Raw genomic sequence first — 25242 nt, 5'->3', positions numbered from 1 at the left:
TAAGGCTATGGCCTATGGCTGTATCCATGTTTTTCAGGACCTCCTGAGGTGGCATCCAACCTCTCCAATGCCGAGCATTTAGGTTCGAAGAACATTGTGGAACCTGAACAGTTTGGTAACTCCACTTAAAGAGATTGTCCAGGTAAAAACAACTTTATCAGGTTTCTTTCTGAAGCAAAATCTAATACTTGACCGAACATGTTGGAATCAGGAAAGACATGCTGCAATAGGCCTGACCCGAAGCCCTTAGAGGTCCTTCTTCAGTCCTATGGGGCGCCTGTATACCTTACTGCAAAAGTTTAAGCTTTTTCAAAGGTATCTTATTGAATGATCCCCCCTTTTTGAGACTAACAATTTGTTCCATACGTTTGTTCCAGTTCTGAGCTTCTGTTTTTTGCTAGACACAGCAATCTCCTTCTCCCCGCCTCCCCCCACCCTTCCGAAACAGCTGATGTCAACACATGTAATTAGCATCCCTGGCCGACTGTCTCTGCACTCTGTGATGCTGGGAGACTTAAGCACAATGTGGTCATGAGCAACTTGACCTCAAAATAACCCTCCCAGCATCATAGAGTGCAGAGACAGCCGGTCAGGGACTTGTTTACATCAACCGTCTCAGAAGGGAGGGGGGAGGAGTGAGAGACAGGGAGAAAAGCTCACACACAGATTTTTGTGTCTTCAGCAGAAAGCAGCAGCTGAGAACTGGGGGAAGGAGACTGAATAGATAACAACAAGGATGGAAGGAATTGTTAGTCTCCAGGAGGAGGGATGATTCCACATGTATTTTACCTGGAATACCCCTTTAATGTTATTTTTCTGCTTATAGATACAACTAGGGCAATCTTCGGGAGATTAAAGCTTCTCATTCACCTTCAATAGCTGATGTTCAGACGTCAATTATCTCTCCTGTCCGACCCCCATCCTTTCTATTCCCAAGAACGTCCGGCACGGCCAAGAGTTTCTGTGTTCTTTATGGGGAGGGGTAAGCCGCAGCCAGAACAAAAGGGTCGGGCTCTGATTCTCCATGTAAAAAAAAAAAAAAAAAAAAAAAAATTCTTTAATTATACATTTGATACTCCAGTCAATTTTTTTTCCCTTTTGCTACAAGATATTTGCTCAGTCGTTGCCAAAGATATTCCCAGCGCCAGATTGGCATTATTAGCGATATGTAAACAGCGGCGCCGAGATTTTGGATGTTGATCTCGCTGATTTAACCCTTTCGCCGCTCGTTACGTTATATTACATTTTGAGTAAGTTAATAGGGGCGAGCAGAGCGCCAGATCCCATCTACCTTTCCGAACCTCCCCCCACTTTTTTTTTTTTTTCTAATCCCTAATGATTTAATTCCGAGACGGCGTATAGCCGAATACAGACATCCCCATTAAATTATTCAAATCTCACAATAATTGATCCTCGGCCGCCCTCGCACCGCCGTATATTTGATTAGCAATTCAATGCAATCAGCGATCTTCTTTGTGATGTTTGTCCAGCTAAATCCTTCAGCGACCAAACAGACGCGCGCGCGCACGTACAAAAGGTACCAGCTGTGTTTGTTTTATGTTTATGTCAATGTAGACGCGGAATCTCACGTGTCGCTGACTTTAATTACAGCGTTCCCCATCTCACATGTAATATTCATACACACTAATATTTAGGAAAAATTACAAGTATAGAAGTGACGTATGATAACAATTATAATCAATGGATCCTATAGTAATAATGAAGAAAAGAAGAGATCTTATGCTCAACATTGGCTCTAGATAAGATTATAGATACATGAAAGCTAATTCTGGAATAGTAGATTTTACTCATAAATGTTGTTTGTTTATTTATTTATTTTTTAAGAAACCAAAAGTGGTTGTGATCACAGGCTTTATTTTTATTTCAGTTTTTTTATGTTTAAATCAACAATATAAATATGGCCACTAGGTGTCTCTCTTCACTGCTCATGTATACAGCTGCTGCACGTCTAAGTTCAGTAACAGTGAATCCTGCATTGTACGGTCAGCTCTCCTGTCACACAGAGTATTGTCTTCTGGTGAGCTGAGAATAGAATTAATAACAAGTAATAATATAATTAGTATAAGATAATTGCCCTCAGGTGATATATAAACTGCATCATGATGGACAGGGGTCTCTCCTTGTGTGAGCGCCAGAGGACGGGGACTGCCTGGTTTTGGTCTCTTTTTTTTTTTTTAACAGAGGAAAGACCACATATTGGCATGAGTATATATATATATATATATATATATATATATATATATATATATATATATAGGAGAGTATATTGCAAAACTACTAGTGATCACGACCACTGCAATACCAGATACAACCAGATGTGGCACTGTGTTAGACGGAGAGCAGCCATGATTATTATTATTATTATTTATTATATTTCTCACTCAAGGGCGTTGTTCTTCTCACCTATATCGGAGTACGGCTGTCCCAGTGCTCACCAGGTGCCCAATTATCTCCACTTCGGGTGCACATTACACCAGACAGGAAATGGCTGCTTGGCCAATAACGGACCCTAGTGGTGACCTGGTTGTATGATTGGACACAATTATCAATCCATGGTTTTTTTGCACGTCTATTTTTAAATTTCCCGATTTTCCACCACTGGAGTTATCAAGAGGCGCACGAGCAGCATAGCGGAGGCCAAAAAATCCACACCAGCTTAGAGCCGGTGTAATTTTTAGCATGTTTTTTTTGGGGCTAATCTGGGTGCAAATACTGTGCCCCCCCCCCTGCCCATATGCCGCCCAAGCGCAAACTTGAAAATAAGTGCATCGTTCATGGCCATAGGCCATAGGCTGTATCCATGTTTTCTCGGACCCCCTAGAGATGCATCCTACTTCATCAGCCACCGGTAATCAAATGCTGAATGATCAGAGTTGGGCATGCTCCAGTTGTACAAGACTGCTGACTATGTTGGTGCTATATAAGCAGTAGTCAATGGCAAAACACATCAGGTTTGGAGCAGCGACTAAGGGGGAGGGAGAGGGGGGCTCCAAAGACGGAATTCTCTCTGTGAGTGCGTTAAGTCTGTGTGCAGCGATTCGCTTACAGTGTTATTAGCATAGTCAATGTATTCTCCACTGTGTAATGCTAAAATAGAGGAGCCTTTACAGGGAAATCTGCTTTTTAGTTCCCTTGTCACTATTTGGATTAGAGGAAACTGTGAAACTAGTCGGGAAAAAATAAAAATGTTGTTTACAAAATGCGCTTTGGCAAAATCTCGGGCAGAAAGTGTTTGTTGTGTAAGAAGTGTTTCTAAGTTAGCGCTTCTTTCTGTTGCGGAGTCTTTTATCTCCCGCTATTCATCTGCTCCACCAGATGTAAACAGCAACAACAAAGATGGGGCTGTGCCGAATTCCGAGCACAACTTTTTGTATTTGCTTTCTGATTCCTGCAGGTAGATCTGTGAGTGCGGTTATTGTGCGCCGGCTCGCCGCTCAGGTAATTAAGATGGTTTTCAGCTGTGTCTTTTTTTTTTTTTTTCCTCTTTATATGTTAGTGAGAGTGGATGGACGATGGAAAATTACGGACACTAGAGATGAGCACAACTGGAGCATGCTCGAGTTTGATTGTGCCGCATTAGATTACTGGTGGCTGAAGAAGATGGATGCAGCCCCAGGGCGGCATCCAACTTTTTCAGCCACCGGTAAACAAATGCCGAGTGATCGGACTCCAGCTGATCTCTAATGAACACTTATCCAGAGATCTTACACCTCGGTGTTGGCCACATAGAAATCTTTCAGACATTACTAATAATGGACAAATCGTAGAGGTTTTTCTGACTTAAAAATTCAACTTACATGATGATAAACGATGCAAATAGGATTAGGCCCAACATGGCAACAGAGGCCGTACTGCTCCTTGGTTCTGAAGGATTCCGTGTGTTCTCCCCTAGAAGGAGCGTTGTCTTATATCTCATTACATTGGGTCCAATGGAACATGCCACAGTAGTAGGGTAGAGAATTGCACCCAGTATATATGTTGCAGTAAAATGATAGAATCCAAACATTTGATCAAAGCCCGGGAAATGATGGAATCATTTCCCTAGGAAATTAAAGGACAGCTCCCACGAAAAAAATTTTTTGGCTTATTTAACACACATTACAAAGTTATATAACTTTGTAATGTGGTTAAATACCCGGTCTGGCCCCCTTCCCCCACTTTCCGCGACCAACGACCCCCCCCCCCCCCCCCCCGGAAGTTAAAGAATGTATACATTAGCGATTACGGTTGTCACGGTCCTCTTCTCCTGGGCGCCATCTGGTGAGTCGGGGGGCGGTCCGGGTCTTCTTCCTCCTCGGCATCTTCATTGAAAGTGAATGGGAGAGAAAAGGCTGCTGGTGCACATGCGCACCAGCAGCCTTTTCATTGGCTGGAGCGCATCACATGGCTTCCAGCTTGCTCAGCCCTGATTGGCACTGGCAGCCTTTTCTCTCCCATGGACCCGGAAGTAAGAGACATCGCTGGACGGTGGACGCAGGTGACGGTGAGGCGGACGGCGGGCGAATGGAGTGGCGATCGTCACCGGAGGGATGGTGAGTATGGTGTCTGTGTGTGTCTGTGTTTGTTTTTTTGGGGGGGGTCCCGCCGGAGTTGTCCTTTAATCAAATCACTGACCCCTTTCAGAGAAGTGATGGAGTGAACGATCGACGAGTCGCCCGGCCACACGTCCTTGGCAGGCATATGTCGGTGGGGCGGACGGGACCAGAGGCGGGCGGAGAGCAAAGGGACCAGGCTGGGGAGCAGAGAGGTGGCGGAGGCGGACGGGGAGCAGAGTGACGATACAGTAAGTGAATTCTGTCGCAGGGGGAAATGATAGAGTTCATTCTATCATTTCCCTGAAAGGGGTCAGTGATTTGATCAATTCCCTTGGGAAATGCTGGAATGGTCATTTCACAATTTCTTGGGATTTGATGAAATCCCTGATTCTCTCATTTCACTACAACATATATACATCATACGTACATGACAAAAAAACACTCCCCCTTATATACTCCCACAAGGCGCCCGTGATATTACCTGATAATAGAGCAGGCCTTGCTACCTAAAGTCCTACAGATTAGATGTAAGAGGTGGCTGGTGACCAGGGTCTAGGGGTGTAACTATAAAGGGTGCAGTCACCCAGGAGTCTAAGGGGCCCATAAAGCCCCTATAACGTGGGCCGATATTGAGGAGCAATCGAGTGCCGACCTGTCAGATCAGTGCTCACTTGCTCCTCACTCCCTGCTCGCTGGCGGCACTATTACACACGGACAGTGAGCAGGTCAGAGCGGGAAGCTGCGGGAGGGGCTCCTCGGATGATCTTTAGATAAGCAAAGTTTTCAGAAGTTTGGTTTGGCAGATTTTCCTAACTTTGGCGTAAAGTTCAGGTCTGTCATGACTGAAACGTAAACAATCCGCACTAAAACAGATAATGATTGCAGGCGATTAGCTTATTGAGTGCCGTTCACCAAGTTCGCGCATCCATACTTACCTGACCACGCTCCCCCGTGTCCTCCTTCTCCAGTGTCCCCTGCATCCGACAAAATCCTGCTCAGCCAATCACGGACTGAGACTGAGACAGGACGGCACCACAACTGGTTGAGCGGACTGGAAGCGACTACAAACAGTGAGGGATACCGGAGACCCAGAAGGCGACACGGGGGATCGTACCTTTCTTTTCTTGTTTGTTCTTATATGGCTGCCATCTTTACAAACTAGTTCAGAACTTTATAAAAAAAAAAATTGGTTTGCTAACAAACCAAACTTTTTGCAAAGTTTGCAACAAATCTCTGTTTGGAAGATTCGGTTTGCTCATCTCTAGCCAGCACTATAAATGCCGTGTTAGGGTGTGTGCACACTGAGGGAAACACGTGGAGGACTTACTGCAGCTCCCGCTTCACTCTCCGCCTGTGCCATAGACTCCATTCTATGGTCAGGCAGTTTTCACCATACTCCTGAAAAGGTTTATTCTTCGCGTGGATGGCAGAATCTGCCTGACCATAGAATGGAGTCTATGACACAGGCAGAAATGTGCAGCCGTAAGCTGCGGAATCTGCGGCGGCTGATCCCCCAGGATTCCGTAGTGTGCACATTCCCTTATAGTTGAGGGGCTCTATGTTAGCATTTGCTTTGGGGCCCATCAGCTTCCCTATGCTTCTGCCAGCAGTGACTTTTCTTTCAGCTGTCTTTTTATCTGATTTGGACTGGGCCCCTGATGGCAGTACTGCCAGAACCGCCCATGCTTTGTACCAGTTTTAACTGATTTCCTTCAGGCACAGTAATGGAGACAATGTCAAGGAATACCGACCGTGAGGTCTATGAGCTTGGACTTTGTAATGAAACTATAAAAAATCAAGGCTTCGGCTACCTCGCCATTGAAGGCAACGTTGGGTGTGGTAATTTTTAGACTTCTATGCTGCCCTGTGTCCCAGTAGTTTTCATCCATGGCGTTCTTCCCCCTTAGATTCAGTAACTCTCCATTTATTTCTCCTGTGTAGACCACTGGACGGCTTATTATTTCTATCCAGCTAACAAATCATCTACAAATCTACAAACACACGTCCGCCAAAAGCAGAACATTCCTCCAGCCGCAATCCTCCCACATTCTTTCGGCCCCACCAGCCCAAGGCCTCTTTATTTATTTATATTTTGTATCATTTTATATTTAGTCGCCGCTTTAAATAACCCAAAAAACCTTCAAACCTCGTCAGCAAAAATAAAAAGAAATTTTTATTTTAATTTCTCTTATTTTCACTCCTGGTCTTTCTTTAGCGTCTTCCTTTTTATCTTGGTTTTGCTCCAGCAAGTAAGGAAATAAATATGAGCAGGAAGAATGCTGCGGAATGTTAACTGCGCTCGTGCCTCCATTTCTCTTTCATCATTTGCCAAGATACAGCGGAGATGATAGAAATTCACCATGTAGTTCGCTAAAAAAAAAAAAAAAAAAAAAAAATTATATATGTATATATTTTTAAAAAATCTGATTTTTTTTTTTCACTTAGGAGTCCTACAGTAAAAGGTAATTTTCTCGACACTCGGTTTAGTTTAAGCCTTTGAAAAGCATTACACGAAAAAATCTGATAGGTTTGTTATGGAGTATATTGCACCTCTATCGCATATTTCCAGCTCTCAGATAGGTTTATAGAGGACGTAAACCTTAAAGAGCTTGTGCCGAGATTATGCATTATTAAAATGTATGGTGTATAGGGTGTATTAGCGCCGCGCCGCGCCTGCCTTTGACATCCTTTAAATCACCTCGGAGTGACGGGCTCAGCGCTTATTTGATTTTCTGGATCTGGAATTTCTATCCCAAATTCCTGGTGATTTTTTTCCCCTTCTTTATTGGTCCAAACTATGTAGAATATAAATTAAAACCCGACTCTGAGATATAAGAAGAATTTATTATCCTTATTGAAGTCCGGGCCAAACTCACGTACAGCTTGGATTGAATTTAGTTTGAGATTTTTTTATATCTATTTTTTTTTTAATTCTTCTTTTTTTTTTTTATCGGCACATGCAGATACTATTACTTGCGTAATATAACATAGTATTATTAAAGGGGTACTCTGTAAGGGGAAAAAAACATTTGGCTTCAGAAAGTTATACAGATTTGTAAATTACTTCTATGTACAAATGTCCAGTCGTCCAGTACTTATCAGCTGCTGTATGTCCTGCAGGAAGTGGTTTATTCTTTCCAGTGTGACACAGTGCTCTCTGCTGCCACCTCTGTCCATGTCAGGAACTGTCCAGAGCAGGAGAGGTTTTGCCTTATACATTGTTATAGTTCCATCAGGGGTGGTAGTATAATCTAGTATACGCTATAGAAAAGCAAAGCAGAGGCATCCCATATACAACAGATGCCTAAAGGTACCTTAACCTCAGCGGGTGGCATATGCCTCAAACGTGGTATACAGTATGTTAGATTTATACGCCAGGCAGCACTCCAGATATTTAAGCCTAAAGGAACTTTAAGAGGTGACAGCGTTTATTTTCTATGACAATAAGTATTACATGCCAACCTGACCCCCTTATGCTGTGATTCCACCTTTCACTGGGTCCTTATGGTCCCCTCTCAGCCAGTCACTGACCAATTCCACCTATCACTGTGTCCTTATGGTCCCCTCTCAGCCAGTCACTGACCAATTCCACCTATCACTGGGTCCTTATGGTCCCCTCTTACCCAGTCACTGACCGATTCCATCTATCACTGGGTCCTTATGGTCCCCTCTTACCCAGTCACTGACCAATTCCACCTATCACTGTGTCCTTATGGTCCCTTCTCAGCCAGTCACTGACCAATTCCACCTATCACTGGGTCCTTACTGGTCCCCTCTTACCCAGTCACTGACCGATTCCACCTATCACTGGGTCCTTATGGTCCCCTCTTACCCAGTCACTGACCGATTCCATCTATCAATGGGTCCTTATGGTCCCTTCTTACCCAGTCACTGACCGATTCCATCTATCACTGGGTCCTTATGGTCCCCTCTTACCCAGTCACTGACCGATTCCACCTATCACTGGGTCCTTATGGTCCCCTCTTACCCAGTCACTGACCGATTCCATCTATCACTGGGTCCTTATGGGTCCCTTCTCAGCCAGTCACTAACCGATTCCATCTATCACTGGGTCCTTATGGTCCCCTCTTACCCAGTCACTGACCGATTCCACCTATCACTGGGCCCTTATGGTCCCCTCTTACCCAGTCACTGACCGATTCCATCTATCACTGTGTCCTTATGGTCCCTTCTCAGCCAGTCACTGACCGATTCCACCTATCACTGGGTCCTTACTGGTCCCCTCTTGCCCAGTCACTGACCGATTCCATCTATCACTGGGTCCTTATGGTCCCCTCTTGCCCAGTCACTGACCTATTCCACCTATCACTGGGTCCTTATGGTCCCCTCTTACCTAGTCACTGACCGATTCCACCTATCACTGGGTCCTTATGGTCCCCTCTTACCCAGTCACTGACCGATTCCACCTATCACTGGGTCCTTATGGTCCCCTCTTACCTAGTCACTGACCGATTCCATCTATCACTGTGTCCTTATGGTCCCTTCTCAGCCAGTCACTGACCGATTCCACCTATCACTGGGTCCTTATGGTCCCCTCTTACCTAGTCACTGACCGATTCCATCTATCACTGGGTCCTTATGGTCCCCTCTTACCCAGTCACTGACCGATTCCATCTATCACTGGGTCCTTATGGTCCCCTCTTATCCAGTCACTGACCGATTCCATCTATCACTGGGTCCTTATGGTCCCCTCTTACCCAGTCACTGACCGATTAGTTTTGAAGTGTAGATTAGTGTTGCGTGAACTTCATGGAAGTGTCTGAGTTCAACAACTTCTCCAAACTGGAATACTCAGTATTTAGAGGAGAATTTAGGCGAGAATCCCGTACCCTGCCAGATGCCATTTTCTCCCGGCTTCGGGGTATGTCAAGACTCTTCTGAAACGTCACAAGAGGGTGGGATATAGCCTGCTCAACCAATCAGCGACCGGCTGAGCGCGGTGTCCGTCAGCTGGGTTGTGACTCAGCTGGAAGGGGGGAAGAGATGAAGATTGCCGGCGGGGGTCCAGGAGCGGGACTGCAAGTTCACAATTACATTGGTTGGATGTTTGGGGGCCGTTGTCGCAGTGCAGTCAATCAGATCCCTTCCTTATAGAAGGCGTTTTACTTTGTTACTTTCAAATATATATTTATTTATTCATTCACTGACTTAACGTTTGTCATGTGACTAATGAACCCAAAAGCCTCGACCTTCTACAAAAAGCATAAAAAGTCAATTGATTTAGTAAATTAAAAGGGACATTAAACCCCTAATTACGAAAACGGTTGCAGATTAAACAAATAGATAGTGAGAGAATGTAGCCGGCGAGGTCTCCTGTAATGTCACACTACCCTGCCCCAGGACTGCCAAATATTAGCCTTGGCAAACATCGGTTACTTTTACCGTAAATAAAATAAAACGAAGCGTCAGGACCACAAAGAGGTTCCTGTACCTATCGAGGAATTAAGAATCTCTAAAGGCCAGAATTGTTTTCTGGAAATTAGAAATATTGACGCTGGATTTGGCCTGACGGTATAATCATCTATCCAGAAAATATCACTCTACCCGATTCCCATGACCATTACATATATAACATTTCATCATTTCCAATTTAAAAAAAAATTTTAGGCCTATAATTTGGTGTATAATTTTTGAGGCTCACGTAGTTTATTGTGCTTTATCCATTATGAGCCCACTATAGAATTACTTTATTACTATATTACTATATTACTTTTTTTTTTTTTACTTTTTACATGTACAGTGGTGCCTTGGATTACGAGCATAATTCGTTCCGGGATGGCGCTTGTAATCCAAATCCACTCTTAAACCAAAGCACATTTTCCCATAAGAAATCATAGAAATGCAGACAATTAGTTCCCCACCCCAAAAATAATGATTTATTATTCAGAATAACATGTAAAACAGATGAAACAAACATTCAGAAACAGCAGAATCTGTGATATTATAAGTTACTGTACAGTAATGGAGAGGATGGGAAACACAAGGGCGGACAGAGACTGCAGGGAGGATGAAGGAATGAGCAGGACAGATGTGGGCACATACATGCAGCACTCTCTGTCCGGGGAGAGAGGGGTTACAGCTATGGAGAGATTACCTCCACAGTCCTGTCCCCTGATGCAAGCCCCAGCCTGAAGTGGATCTGCTATGATTTGGAAGATGAGGGAGACTTCCTGGGTCAGAGTACAGGACTGTAGACCCCGCTATGCAGACCATGCCCCTCCCCCACTTGTGCTCCCACCCAGTACAGGGAGCTCTTAAACCAAAGCAATGCTCTTAAACCAAGTCACAATTTTGAAAAACTGTGAGCTCTTAAACCAAAACGCTCTTAAACCAAGTTACTTTTAAACCAAGGTACCACTGTACTGTTATAGTTGTGCCTATAAAATTTGGCAATTTTTGTAGTTGGTCAAAACAATATAACAAAATCTTGAGCCAGCCTTCGAAATTTGGGATAGCGTTGAGCAGACTTGATAAGGCAACGTTCTCTGGACCCAAACGCTCAGCATTTTACCCCCGGCCTAGGGCTGCCAGGAAAACATGGATACATCCTATGGCCATATGTATTTTTTGTTTAACAACTGCGCTTATTCATGGCAATGAATGTGGATGGGAGAGAACTTCTTGCTTGGGATAACCCTCTTATGCCCTAGAATTCACCAAGGACTCTATAATTATTCCATCTTATTTCTTCATTCATCCTCCCCCCCCCAGGTGGGGTATAGGAGATGAGGGATGAAGCTTAAGACTCTCCCCCATTTACATGTATGGACCCCAGAAATTCCATGTAGTGTCCCTGCTGAGGCACCATACTTCTTGACTCTGTACTTTCTGAGAAGAAAACTTTTTTTTTTAAAGTTTTTACACCCTATATTGTGTATTTTCCCCCAAAGTTAGCACAGTAGCTTTTGGCTGGAGACGGGCCCCATACTGGTGTCTTCTATAGTGTTAAGCGGATCTGCCAAGATGTTAGGGTTCTGCAACGTTCTCTAAGCCTGAACACTCGATGTTTGATTCCCTGCGGCTGCAGAAGTTGGATGCCGCCTAGGGAGTCCAGCCATAGGATGTAATCATGCTTTCCTAGTAGCCCTAAGGGCGCCAACCGAACGCCAAGCTCTCAGGTTTGGAGAACATTGCCGAACTCAAACATTTTGACGGATCGGCTCACCACTGCTACATCTGTAACTGGTTGGGTTGGTTGTTGTCGGCTATATGTTTTTATGCCCATTATCCTATACATTTATTTTTAGAGATGGAAAAATAGGTAAAAGAAACTTTTCAAAGGCCGTGGAGTTCCCAGTGTGAGGGGCGAGCGTGTGCATTCATGAGCCGCCTTGGGTTATGATCTGTTGGAGACGTATTATTTTGTTGTTCGTCGAGTCCCGTATTCCAGGATCGGTTACACGGCCATAAATGATCCCTTCTTAGCACAAGATTAATAGGACACAGAATTGGATAGCTTTTCTCGATGAAATTTACACCGGTCCTAAAAGACACTACCGTCTATTGGAGGAATACAGATACCTTTTGCTGGGGTTGGGGGCCGGGGGACTTGGAGTATATACAAGATATACAAGAAGCCGCCTGTAAAGTGACATTGGATCCCAGGGTAGATGATAGAATGCGAGATGTAGACACTGGGATGTATTTACCTGGTTAATCCTTATTCACTAACCACATGGGCAGAAAGAAGACTAATCGCTGTTTATTTAAAGGGCTGCTCTACTAATGATTGGGGGAAGTCTTGCTGAGGAGCCGGGCTAGAAGCTTCGAGTTCAGGAGTTCACCGCACACCACTAGACCAGGCCACTACTGTCTAGTCTATGGGCTCCCATTAGCCTGTAGTCTCCGTTCTGTTTGACCAAGTGCTGACCTGGCATTAGCTAAAAAACTGAATTTGATTATTTTTGTTCATTTGTAGAATTTGTAGACATTTTAGGGTTGAGTGAAGTAGACAATATGTCTGCCTGCAGCGGGGGGAGCGTCTTGGCACGGCACCAGGGTCTGCAGTCAGTCTTCATTAATTTTTCTAATTGTATCTAAAAAGTAATGACATTTGCTTAAGTTTCCTTAATTATGATTTTCTTTGTGATTTATATTTTTATTTGATTATTTTTGACTGATTATCTCGCTCTCTCTCCCCCAGGCTGAGCTACGTGAATCACGCTGAGGATCTCGCCTCCAAATTGCTCCAGTGTTTTCCTAAGAACCGATTATCTGCCCAGACTGCTCTGAACCACGACTACTTCAGCGATCTTCCCCCAAGGCTCTTTGAGCTGAGTGATAGTGAGTACCGCTGTTTCCCTTTCTTAAAACGAATGTACCACTAGGTATATAATTTTTTTTTACCTGAATAGACTGGCGCCGGTGGGGGATGACGCTGGCGCGATCCTTTTTTGCACAGCCGCCATTTTCCTGTGCACGGCTCTGTTCAATTTCTGAGCGCCAGCCTTGGAGCACTGGAGGGGGGGCCCCTTCCCCTCTTTTATTAGAGTCAATGGAGCTGCGTCACAGAATTTGGAGAATTTTGCTGAACCCGAAGAGTTTGACAGGTCCGCTCATCATCAATTGTTAGGGTTTTCGGATGAATATTGTCACGACTATGCTGTGCTATGATTATGCTATGTTTTTAACATGGTTGGGTTAGAGTATTTTTCCATGGTAAAGGGGTATTCCAGCCTTCAGCCCCCCTAGGGACTCCCATTGATCACCAGAAGGGATTAACCCCCACATCCTCCATTATTACCAGACACAATACAAAGCATCTAACTAAAATTAGATCAATTTTTTTTTTCCAAGCCGATGAACTGACATGATCCTTTGAATATTCCTCAGTCTCTGTTACAGCTTGATTCAATCCCTATACGTGTCCTGATGATTCAGATAGGCGATACTGTCATGGGGGGATCCCGTAGGCCTCTGAGTTTTAGAGTTATCCCCACTAGAGATGAGCAAACTTACCAAACGTGCAGATTCATCGAAACCTACACACTTTGTGTTTGACCTTCGTTGCCTGGAGAAGTTGAATGCTGCCAGGAAAACATGGATATCGCCTTTGGCCTATGACTGTATCCATGTTTTCCAGGACTCCCTAGGGCAGCATCCAGCTCCTCCAGGCAATGGAAGTCAAATGCTGAGTGTTTAGGTTTCCATGAACCTGCACATTCGGTAAGTTTGCTCATCTCTAGTAGGGATAACTCTAAGCGCAAGTTCACATGGAGTAAAACTGGCAGAATTCCGCCAGCCTCCATGTCATACAGCCAGTCTATGGGAGGGCTCGGGCCTCCTCTCTCTGCGCAGAAGAATTGACATGTCAATTCTTTCAAGCGGAGAGCGGAGGCGCACAAGCCCTCCCATAGACTGTGCCAGTATGACACGGAGGTTGGCGGGATTCTCCACCACGGAATTCCACCAGTTTTACTCTGTGTGAACTGGCCCTAAGACTCAGAGATCAGTGGTTTAGAGGACTCCAATTATCCTGATCGGTGGAAGTTCCAAAAGTAGAACCCACATCGATGGATTATACACAGGACATAAATTTCTCGAATAACGATAGAATTTAGAATTTATTGCACCCCACATTGTAAAAAGTTGACGATTTTTGTTTTTCTGGCCTACATTCTCATTCCTAAGAAACCCAACCTTCACAGAGACGTCTTCCTTCTAGTACAGGTGACACGTGATTTATTTTTTCCTCTTTCCCATCAGTAATGAAGACATCCTTAAGGTTTGACTTGTTTGAAAATGCAAGTTCTTCATAATATGTGAAAAAAAAACTTTTTTTTTCCCCATTTCTCGCCTCTCCCATGAATAATATGTCATCGAAAAAAACAATTTAGAAAAAGCGAGAACTGTGATTATTCCGAAGTAAATGGAAAGTCTTGTACATCATCCCCGAAGCAACGAAAAACACAAATATAGAAAGAAGTATCAAGCATTTCACATTCTTTGAATTTTCAATGAAGAATCGTATCCCTCTTGATTTAACACAGTGTGACATCCAGAAAATGTAAAGATATTTCAAATGTTCCTTTTTAGCTCTTTAGAATTTTCAACATCTTCTCCCTTCTTGGAACATATCGCTATAATAAACAGCTGCCTAGCAACGGGATAAAACAAAATAGAAAAAAAAAAAATGGGAGTTGCGTTAACTCCCTGGATCTGATACGGGAGGGATGCGTCCTGGTGGGTCCGGCTCCTCTAAACCGGTTTATTAAAACGATGAAAAATTAATGACGGAAAAATGTATGTAATTGTACGGGGTAAACAGTCCAAGTAACAGAAAACATAGAAATAGGCGGCCCTGCAAGACGCCAATTAGGGGCGACAACAATGGAATCTTTCTATAACTCCCAGTTATAAGAGGGTGGCGGTCACCCATACTGGAAGCGAGAGAATTGTCTATAGTCTATAGTCTTTTTTTATTAAAACATTGTAGGTTTACATTTCTTAAAGGGGATCTCTGGCGGGAATTTTTATTTGTTTTCAAATCAACTGGTCCCAGAAAGTTATATAGATTTGTATTTTACTTCTATTTAAAAAAAAATCTCCTGTCTTCCAGTACTTATCAGCTGCTGTATGTCCTGCAGGAAGTGGTGTATTCTCTCCAGTGTGACACAGTGCTCTCTGCTGCCACCTCTGTCCATGTCAGGAACTGTCTAGAATAGGAGATTTCTATGGGGATTTGCTGACGCTGACATGGACATTGCGGCTCTGAATTTCTGCCTTCTGCGTGAATTATGCGCCAACTCACGAAGAGGAAATGTGAACATACCCTAAGGGCCCTATTCCACAGTAACGATAATCGTCCAGATCGGCCCCATTTGGCCCGATACGGCCAATTATCGCTCTGTGAAATAGAGAGACTGATCAGCCGATGATCGTGTCATCGGTTGATCGTTCATTTAGGGCCAGACCTAAAATCATCACTCCCCCACCGCGCATCGCTACGGTTGAATAGCAGCATCATACATTACCTGTCCAGGCTTCTTCTCCGCGCTGTCTTCTTCCCCGGTTCCTCCACGCTCTATCTTCAGAATGGCCGGTCAGCTGACGGAGCGCTCAGCCTATCACAGGCCGGGACTGCCGCGGACTGTGATTGGCTGAGTGTGGCCTGTCAGCTGACCGGCCATTCTGAAGATAGAGTGCGCGGGACCCGGGGAAGAAGACAGCGCGGAGAAGAAGCCTGGACAGGCAATGTATGATGCTGCAAGGACATCGGTAACGATCATCGGGCCGTGGAATAGGCCCAGTAAACGAGCGGCGATCTAGCAGATCGCCGCTCGTTTACATCGTTGATTGGGCCCTCCTCAGCCTGTGGAATAGGACCCTAAGGATGCAAGAGTTGTGCATTTAAGAAAATTTAGGACTTCTCTCTGTTCGTTGGACAGAGACCAGCTCAACAAAGAGCATCTCCCTCTCTGGAGGACCCAACGTGTCCATGAATATTAGATCTTGCTGTATAACCTCATTAGACTCCAGTGTACAGACAGATGACCAGACGTGACCCCTATAACCTGAGGTCAAACTCAGGATACTATGTGATGTTACTGTGTAATGTCTCCTCCTGCTGCAGATCACCTCCTCCTCTCTGGACATGTCATTCACCAGGTCTCTGCCCTCGTGTCTTATTCCTTTAGCCTAAGACTCATGGGCCCTGGTGCAAAAGTTCAGCTTGGCCCTCCATGCTGGAGACTTGTCTTTACATCGACCTGTAACGTTCATCTGCATTCCCTCTAAGCTGCGCGATATAATCCCTAATAATAAGCAGTGACACCAGATATAAGGCATAAAGCCTTCGATAACATTGATATCTACTGCGGTGCATGTCTGGTAGTCAAAGGCAGCAAAGGAGTTAAAATCTGAATCCCAAGTGATAAAGGTAATGTAGTGTCTTAGGGGTCATTCACATGTCCGTAGAATTCTGTCCAAACACGGTTAGTGTTCTGTGGACTGGACCTGAGCGCTCCTAGCATCATGATTAATTAAAATGTCAGGAGCTCCTAAGCAGCTTAAAGGTTCACGCTAGTGTACAGACACAACCACCCGGGTGCGGAGGGGCCTATAAGGAGCAATGCTTAAAGACTGAAGCATACCAGCTTTCTATATGTGCTGTACATTGAGGGGGGGGGGGAGCCTGTAAGGAGCAATGCGCAAAGACTGAAGCATAAACCAGCTCTCTTTACGATTGAAGACCATGGAACCTCAGGGGAGGGGCCTATAAGAAGCAATGCGCAAAAAATGAAGCATATACCAGCCCTCTTTATGTGCTGTACATTGAGGACTGTGGGACCTCAGGGGAGGGGCCTATAATGAGCAATGTGTACAGACTGAAGCATATACCAGCCCTCTTTATGTGCTGTACATTGAGGACTGTGGGACCTCAGGGGAGGGGCCTATCATGAGCAATGTGTACAGACTGAAGCATTTACCAGCCCTCTTTATGTGCTGTACAATGAGGACTGTGGGACCTCAGGAGAGGGGCCTATAAGAAGCAATGCGCAAAAAATTAAGCATATACCAGCCCTCTTTATGTGCTGTAAATTGAGGAAACTGGAACCTCAGGGGTGGAGCCTGTAAGGGGCAATGTGTAAAGACTAAAGCATATACCAGCCCTCTTTATGTGCTGTACATTGAGGACTGTGGGACCTCAGGGGAGGGGCCTATCATGAGCAATGCGCAAAAAATGAAGCACATACCAGCCCTCTTTATGTGCTATACATTAAGGACTGTGGGACCTCAGGGGAGGGGCCTATAAGGATCCTTCTCGTGCCTAATAACACATTGTGTCAAATTGGCGAGCCCTTTGAGTCATCTTTTTTTTACAGGCCACTCCAGAAATTAGAGCTTCTAACGCCCACAGCGGATTACGTCTTAGAGGGCAGGCTCTAAGCCTCTTGATAGATATGTTCAACCAATTCCTCCAACCTTGATAATATTTTTGGGTCACTCGCCCTCAGGCTCACCGCGGCCCAAGGATAAGAGGCGCTAAAGAACTCACCGGCAAAATTAATTCCTTTTTTTTTTCCCCCCTCCCCCCAGCGCGAATCCCGTCTTTCCCCTCTATGATCATTCTCCATTTATGACATCTCAATCCGATCTGAATGAATGATTAAGCGCCGCCAGGATTTTGATAGGCCGTAAATTCTGTATTCTGTCGGAGCACTTTTCACTTAATATGGAGTTATTACCCAGTTGCCACTTAGTTTATCAGCCAGTGGTTAAATCCGGGCTCTATCAGCAAAAGCAAATGCCAACACACTATCGCGCGGCAGCAGCCTGCCAGCAGAGGAGACTTGTCCTAGTCATTAACAAGCACAATGTATGCAGAACACCAGAGGGGAATTAAAACCACAAAAAATACCTCAGGGTGGTATTTTTAATATGAGAATTTAATTTGTAATTTCACAGATTAAGAATTTTGGCAGCATTAATCCTTTTATCAGCTCACAGCAGGTAATTTACAGAAGCATAACCATAAGGAGATATTCACTGGCAGAAACACGTCTTTGCATAACGTTAAACATCGAGCAGTGAAACCTTTTGAAGGGGGGGGGGGGGGGGAGAATAAAGATGAAAAAAATCATTATATTTTAAAGGAAGGTTTTTTTTCCCTTAAATGCCTCCAGTGAAATTTTTTAAGTTAGAGAGAAATATGGTTCCTGCGTCTGGAAGATAATCATTATGAAACACGAATACAGTTGCGAGAGAGAGAGAGTCCGGCTACGTAGGCAGAGAGCTCGGCTTTGAATGTGTTTCTGAAAACAAAGATACGCCCGGCACGCGTGTGTGTGTAGTGTCGGTGGCGTCGCCATCTCGAGCGTCTGGAAATAAATAGTGCCGCCTGTCAGGATGCAGAAAAGGAAGTGATTATGGGGAGGGCTGACCGTCCAGTCCAGGGGGGGGTGCAGCCAGTTATCCCACTAGGAACCTGTGACATCAAGGATGTGATAATATATTATATATTATAATATTTAAGATAACCGTCTTATAATTCCACATCGGACAAATCTGAATTTTCAAAAATGAACAAGTAAATATTAATTATTATTATTTTTTTTTTTTTACTAATTAGAGCCAGATGCTGTTTTTTTCTAATTTGTTTTTATTTTCTCTTTATTCATTTTATTTTTAAAAGGGACAGTGCCATCAGAAAATGACTGAAAAAATGTTTTTATGGTGAACTTTTTTAAAATAATTTTTTATGAAATATTTTCTAATTTTCTTTTTTTTCTCTCTATATTATATAATAATCCTGAGATCTTGCAGTTCTCATTCTCACCACTGGGGCTAAAACTAAGCTGAGACTTTCTGTTGTGTCTGTGGTGATAAGAGGAGGCTGCTGTAAAGTGATCTGTATAGCATTGCAGCGTCATGTGACACCAGTAGATAGAGGAGACAATAGCTGTGGAATGACCTCTTCACAGGTCACAGAGCGCGCTCGGTAACGTCTCACATTCCTTTCAAGGGGGCAGAATTTGTATATTGTCGTCTATGTCTATGAGTCTTGCTGTAAAGCATGTCACTAAATGCTGTTAAGAACAGCCCAGGCAAGATGGCCGCCCCCATAGCAAAGAAAATAGAATCAAAGAACAAGTTTTAGCATCTGACTCTAATCAGTAAAAGAAAACGTGGTTGACACCTTCCCTTTAAAAAACCTTGTTCAGCGGCTGCACATCTCCCTGTGTAATAGGCTGAAAAATGATGGCAGCAAAGAGCTGCGTCACCCTCCATCCATTGTTGGTATGGCCCCCCTTGCACCATAGTTGAGCCTTGTAATTGGATCTATGAGATCAGCATTTGCTTACAGAGAGTGACGGACCATGTAATAGGGCCCTAAGGCAACTGGCCGCAGCGGGATCCCTCTCCTGTTGTAAGAAATATATATACATACAAAAATCTTCTATATACCCAAGGAATATGCTATTTATATCTTTCCACAAACCTCATATTAGAGCGTTCTTTGGCCGTCTGCGTGGTATTATATAGCTCCATATGCTGGATAAGTGGCTGCGCAATTACAGAGCCTATAAGATGGCTTGAATATTGTGCCCTGAGGGCTGAATAAAAAAAAAAAATATATATATATATATATATATATATATATATATATATTTTATATCTCCATGCGGCCCTTGCTGTATACAGTAAATAATAAACATAAATACTTGCCTGTCCTGCTGACTTTTCCCCGCTCACTGCAGCTGCCTCTGACACTTCGTCACCTATCTCTAAATTGACAGGCTGCGCAGCCAATCACTGTCCAAGATGGGACAGCAATGAGGCCAGTGATTGGCTGAGCAGCCTGTCTCTTAAGAGACATCTTAAGAAGTGTCAGTGGCGGCTCTGGTCAGCGGAGAAAAGACAGCAAGACATGGGGGGAGCCTGGACAGGTAAGTATACATGCTTAATATTTTCTATACACCGAGTAGCCCTTTCATCAGCCATCGGCCGCCAACTCCTATTACACGTAGTGATGCGCCATGCTGAAAGACAACGATCAGCCGATGATTGGCTTCTCGGCTGATGATTGTCTTTATCACGTGGGTGGATAGCCTGACTCGGCAGATAATTGTCCCATGTAGTAGGGCCCTAAGGCAACTTTTTAGAGGAGGAACCCTCCCTCACAGCTCTGCCTGTCACAGGAATCCACAAATGATTAACTCAGCCACATTTCCAAAGACCCATCCACTCCTCCTTAGTGTTCCGATAATCCACAACTAGTGCCGAGCTCATTTCCGAACTGTTCTTCTAACCCGAACGCTCGGCATTTGACTCCTATTGGATACAGCCTATGGTCTATGACTGTATCTACGTTTCTATGACTTCCTAGGGCGACATTTAAACTTTGACAGGTGCCGGGGGTCAAATGTCGAACGTTCGAGTTAAGAGAACATTACTGAACCTGAACAGTTGTACAACTCCGCTCAGCTCTGTCCACAACATTTTACAATAGTGTCGATCAAAACTATCAGATCACAGGATGTCCCAGCACTTACACCATCAGAAATTCTCTGTATTGTACAGGATAGTCTGTCAGCAAGTGTTAGATTCCACCACAGCGCCTCCGCAGGAGAAATGAAGTATTTCATGATTTTGCATTGAAATCAATTGTCTGTGTAATAAACAAATGGACTGGATCCTCCAGCAAGATCGATGATTGATGGGGCTCGAAAATGTAGGTGATGTTCTTTTCCATCAGTTTCTTAATTTTTTAGAATATTTATAAGGGATTGTATCTCCTAGATTTTCTTTTACTGATTAGAATCAGATTCTTAAACTTGTTCTTTTATTCTAATCTGTTTCTATTTTCTGACTAATTTTTTTATTTCATTATTTGTACATTGTTATGGGGGCGACCATACTGCGTGGACTGTTCTTCACAGCATTTAGTGACACGCTTTACAGCAAGCCTCATGGACATAGACGACAATAGACAGAGTCTGTTCTCTTGAAATAAATGTGAGACATTACTGAGCGCGCTCTGTGACCTGTGAAGAGGTCATTCCACAGGGAGCTGCTATTGTCTCCTCTATCTACTAGTGTCACATGACGCTGCAATGCTGTACAGATCAGTATACAGCAGCCTCCTTTTATCCCCACAGGGAGCTGCTATTGTCTCCACTACCCACTGGTGTCACATGATGCTGAAATGCTGCACAGATCACTTTACAGCAGCCATCCCCACAGAAACAGCAGGAAGTCTCAGCTTAGTATTAGCCCCAGTGGTGAGAATGAGAACTGCAAGATCTCAGGATTATTATATAATATAGATAGAAAAAGGGAAAATTAGAAAAAATATCACCAAAAATTCCTAAAAAATCTGTTTACTATAAAAGCATAATTTATACAATAAGTCATTGTCTGATGACACTGTCCCTTTAAGGAGGATTCCTGTGTTGTACAGCTCCTACCGCACATGATTCCGTTTTTTTCAGTCTTACTTTTTATGAGCGGCTGTGAGACGTTTCTTTATTTCTTTCTCTTTTTCAGTGTCTTCCATTTTTACTGTACCGAATATGAAGCTGCAGCCGGAAGCCGGGGACAGCATGCGGATGTTTGGAAAAAACAATAGTTTCAGTAAAAGCCTCTCAAACAGCAAACACTGATGATGTGGTCATCGTGGCGGGGCCGGATATAGGTGGGTGCACGGAATGTTCTAGAAAGAGATAAAACTTCCTGTGCTTCCTTGTCTATGAATTATAAATGTACTACAGGCCTCTTTATGGTTATAATACTCAGTGTGACCCGGTGTACGGCCGGAAAGTGATAACCTTATTGGGTTCTATGTATACATTTTATATAGGGCAATGGAGACACTGATAATTAATGGGCCTGGGTCTGAGCTTGTTATTCCCTATCCATAGGACCCAAAGTGATCAGCTTGTTATATGCTATCCTATAGATAGTGGATTACAGGTTCAGATGGGGATACCCCTTTAGGGTACGTTCACACGTACCGGATACGCAGCAGATTTCATCTAAATAACTAAACACAGCATCAAATCTGCACCATCAAATCTGCTGCGGATCCTGTACGCGTGAACGCACCCTTAGGCTATGTTCACACTACGTATATTTCCGCTCGTAGCGCGAATATACGCACGTAGTTTTGAGGTTGATGCGTTCGCTTGAAAGTATACGATATACGGCCGCACAGTGCACACTACGTATGAGCTTACGGCCGGATCGTATGCGGCGCCGTGAAAAATGAACAAGACCATTGTTTGAGGACGGAAATGTTCGAACTCACGGCCGTGGATTTCCATGCGGTCCCGTACGGAGAACTTATTTCTGCCAAATTGAACTTGATTTTTCGATCCAAAAGGTTCTGTGAGTTTTATTGGGCGAAGATTTCCAAGTAAATGACCTGACTCAGATCGCTTCGAAACAAGCTAGGGAAGCAGAACTGTACTACGGGCGTATGTTCGTGGTGCGTACGCATCCGGCCGCATGTCGATTTTTCCCACGGCCGTAGTTTCAGCCGCACATGTACGACGGCGTAAGAACTGCATACGGATTCGTACGCAGTGTGAACATAGCCTTAAGGCGTTTCAGCAGTCATTCTGCAGTTTACCTTCCTTCTATACCGCAGTGCATAGAGCCAATTTTCGTTTTTCGTTTTTTTCACCTTCAGGCCCACATGAGCCCTTTTTTGTTTTTGCACCACTAATTGTTCTTGCAACATGTTATCTATGTTCCTCAAGTCGGTACGATTACTTACTTTACTTGACAGCTTTTAAAAAATTAAAACCTTATAAAAAACTAAATGTTCCTTAAAATGTCTCCATTCCCCGGCTTATAGCGCTTTTATCCTTTGGTCTATGGGGCTGTGTGAGGTGTCAATTTTTTTGCGCCATGATCTGTACTTTCTATAGGCCCCTTGATTGCGCATTTGCGACTTTTTGATCGCTTTTTATTACAACTTTTCTGAATTTGATGTGACTAAAAATCAGCAATTTTGCACTTTGGAATTTTTTGCGCTGGCGCCGTTTACCGTGCGAGATCAGGAATGTGATAATGCGATATGTGCAATACCAAACATGTTTATTTTTTTTTTTTATATTTATAAAATGGGAAAAGGTTGTCGATTTCAAATATTTAAAATGACAAGGGGATCTGTACAGGATCCGCAGCAGATTTGATGGCGCAGATTTCAATGTAACTAAATAACTGAACACAGCATCAAATCTGCTGTGGATCCTGTATGTGTGAACACACCCTTAAAAAAACTTTTATTTAAATTTAAGTACATTAACTTATAGTCCTGCTAGGGGGTAACATTGTATAGTTTACCGATCTTTCATAGGATTCAGTGTACTGTATACAGTATATACTAAATCAAATTGATCAGCGAGTCGGGATCAGAATCATTGCCACGCTGAGTTCTGGCCAGAGAGGTAGCGGGGATTAGGCTTCCCCAAGTGCATTAGGGGAAGCCTGATCACCGCCATTGCACTGTCAATAATTTGTGTTTTAAGGACATTTAAATGCAGCTGTCAGTTTTGACAGCTGCGTTTAAGCATCTAATCAGTCGACGCAACGATTGGCCCACGCCCACTAATAGGAGAGGTGGGATACAGAGCAAGGTCACGGCCTGAACCCTCTCTGACTCTCCCTAGTGGATGCATGCCTTACCGATACGGCATGTGTCCTTAAGGGGTTAAAGGGGTACTCTAGATAAAAAATGTTTGGTGCCAAAAAGTTATGCAAATTAGTACGTTTCTTACATTAAAAAAAAAATTCTCCAGTCTTCCAGTACTTATCAGCTGCCCTATGTCCTGCAGGAAGAAGTGTATTCTCTCCAGTCTGACACAGTGCTTTCTGCTGCCACCTCTGTCCATGTTAGGAACTGTCCAGAGCAGCAGCAAATCCCCATAGAAAACCTCTCTTGCTCTGGACAGTTCCTGACATGGACAGTGGTGGCAGCAGAGAGCACTGTGTCAGACTGAAGAGAATACACCACTTCCTGCAGGACATACAGCAGCTGATAAGTACTGGAAGACTGGTGTATTTTTAAATAGAAATACAATACAAATCCATAGAACTTTCTGACACCAGCTGATTTAAAAAAAAAGTCTCTGGAGTGCCCTGAACTATTGGTCCAGACCTAAGGTGACACTTTCCCTTTATATTTAAGTGAACTGAACAGAAATGTTGAAGAATAGTAAAAAAAGTTCCTACTGATTGCATCTTGGTTTGTCCTACACGCAGTCTGAACAGTTGTGCCATGTTTTGCTCCTGTCCCAGGCATCACACCAAATCCTATGAGCGCTCCTCCACAATATGAACGCCTCCTCTTATTTGTACAATGGCGATGAGCTTTTATTTATTTTTTTTGTGATTACTTGCTGATAGACGCGACAAATTTCTCCTCCTCGGGGCAAAATAATACTGATAAAAATAATTTAAATATTTGCTTTTGGCAATCTCCAGCAAAGGGGTGAAATTTAAATACACGAATGTGACTGAAATACTAAGGAGGGACATTTGCATAAAATTCATTTCAATTACCGCGCACAAACGTAGGGTTAAAAACCCAGCAAATTACAAATGCTAATTTTCGGTTCTACAGGACGTATAATCCGCAATTAGAGGAGGGAAATTACAAGTTTTGGCCGAGCGACTTGATGTTTGTATGACAATGTATGCAAATCAGTTCAGACAAACCGCCCAGGTGATGTTGGAGGCGGGGCATGAATGCTAAGGGTCAAACCTGTAGGTCAGGCTCCGCCTCTCATAATGGTATCAGTTTTATCTGGACTCTTCCTTCGATTCACAACTCTGCCATAGTCAATAAGACATTGTATCTCCTTATCCCTTCAGGACTCAATGGGCGTCAGTATTTTCCAGTGCTCAAGTGCTTGACTCGAGTAACGAGCCCCATTGAGGACAATGGGAGACTCAAGCATTTAAAGGGAATAATGTCGCCTACATTTTTTTTTTTACTGAGTCAGATACTAAAACTTGTTCTTTTATTCTAATCTGTTTCTATTTTCTGACTGATTTTTCTTCTATTTCACTTTTTGTACATTGTCATGGGGGCGGACATATTGCCTGGGCTGTTCTTAACAGCATTTAGTGACATGCTTTACAGTAAGCCTCATAGACATAGATGACAATAGACAGACTCTGTCCCCTGTCATTCTACAGGCAGCTACTATTGTCT

The 25242-nt window shown here is 43.7% G+C and overlaps 1 protein-coding gene across 5 annotated transcripts in view; it reads left to right on the top strand.

The window, feature by feature from the left end:
- The window catches only part of CDK14 (cyclin dependent kinase 14), a 312138-nt gene that overhangs the window by 216565 nt on the left and 70331 nt on the right, over positions 1-25242 (top strand). For 4 of the 5 annotated variants that reach the window (XM_069959461.1, XM_069959459.1, XM_069959457.1 and 1 more), the window contains 2 exons: positions 12721-12860; positions 21567-21714. In XM_069959461.1, the coding sequence (XP_069815562.1) occupies positions 12721-12860; positions 21567-21682 (256 nt within the window). In that variant the 3' untranslated portion in view covers positions 21683-21714. The remainder of the gene's footprint in view (positions 1-12720; positions 12861-21566; positions 21715-25242) is intronic. The other variant, XM_069959458.1, reaches the window with a different exon arrangement.

This window comes from Dendropsophus ebraccatus, chromosome 2 (assembly GCF_027789765.1).
Source record: "Dendropsophus ebraccatus isolate aDenEbr1 chromosome 2, aDenEbr1.pat, whole genome shotgun sequence".
In the NCBI taxonomy this organism is placed as follows: Eukaryota; Metazoa; Chordata; class Amphibia; order Anura; family Hylidae; genus Dendropsophus; species Dendropsophus ebraccatus.
The sequence above is the reverse complement of the archived record's forward strand: the minus strand, read 5'-3'. Positions and strand labels throughout refer to the sequence as shown.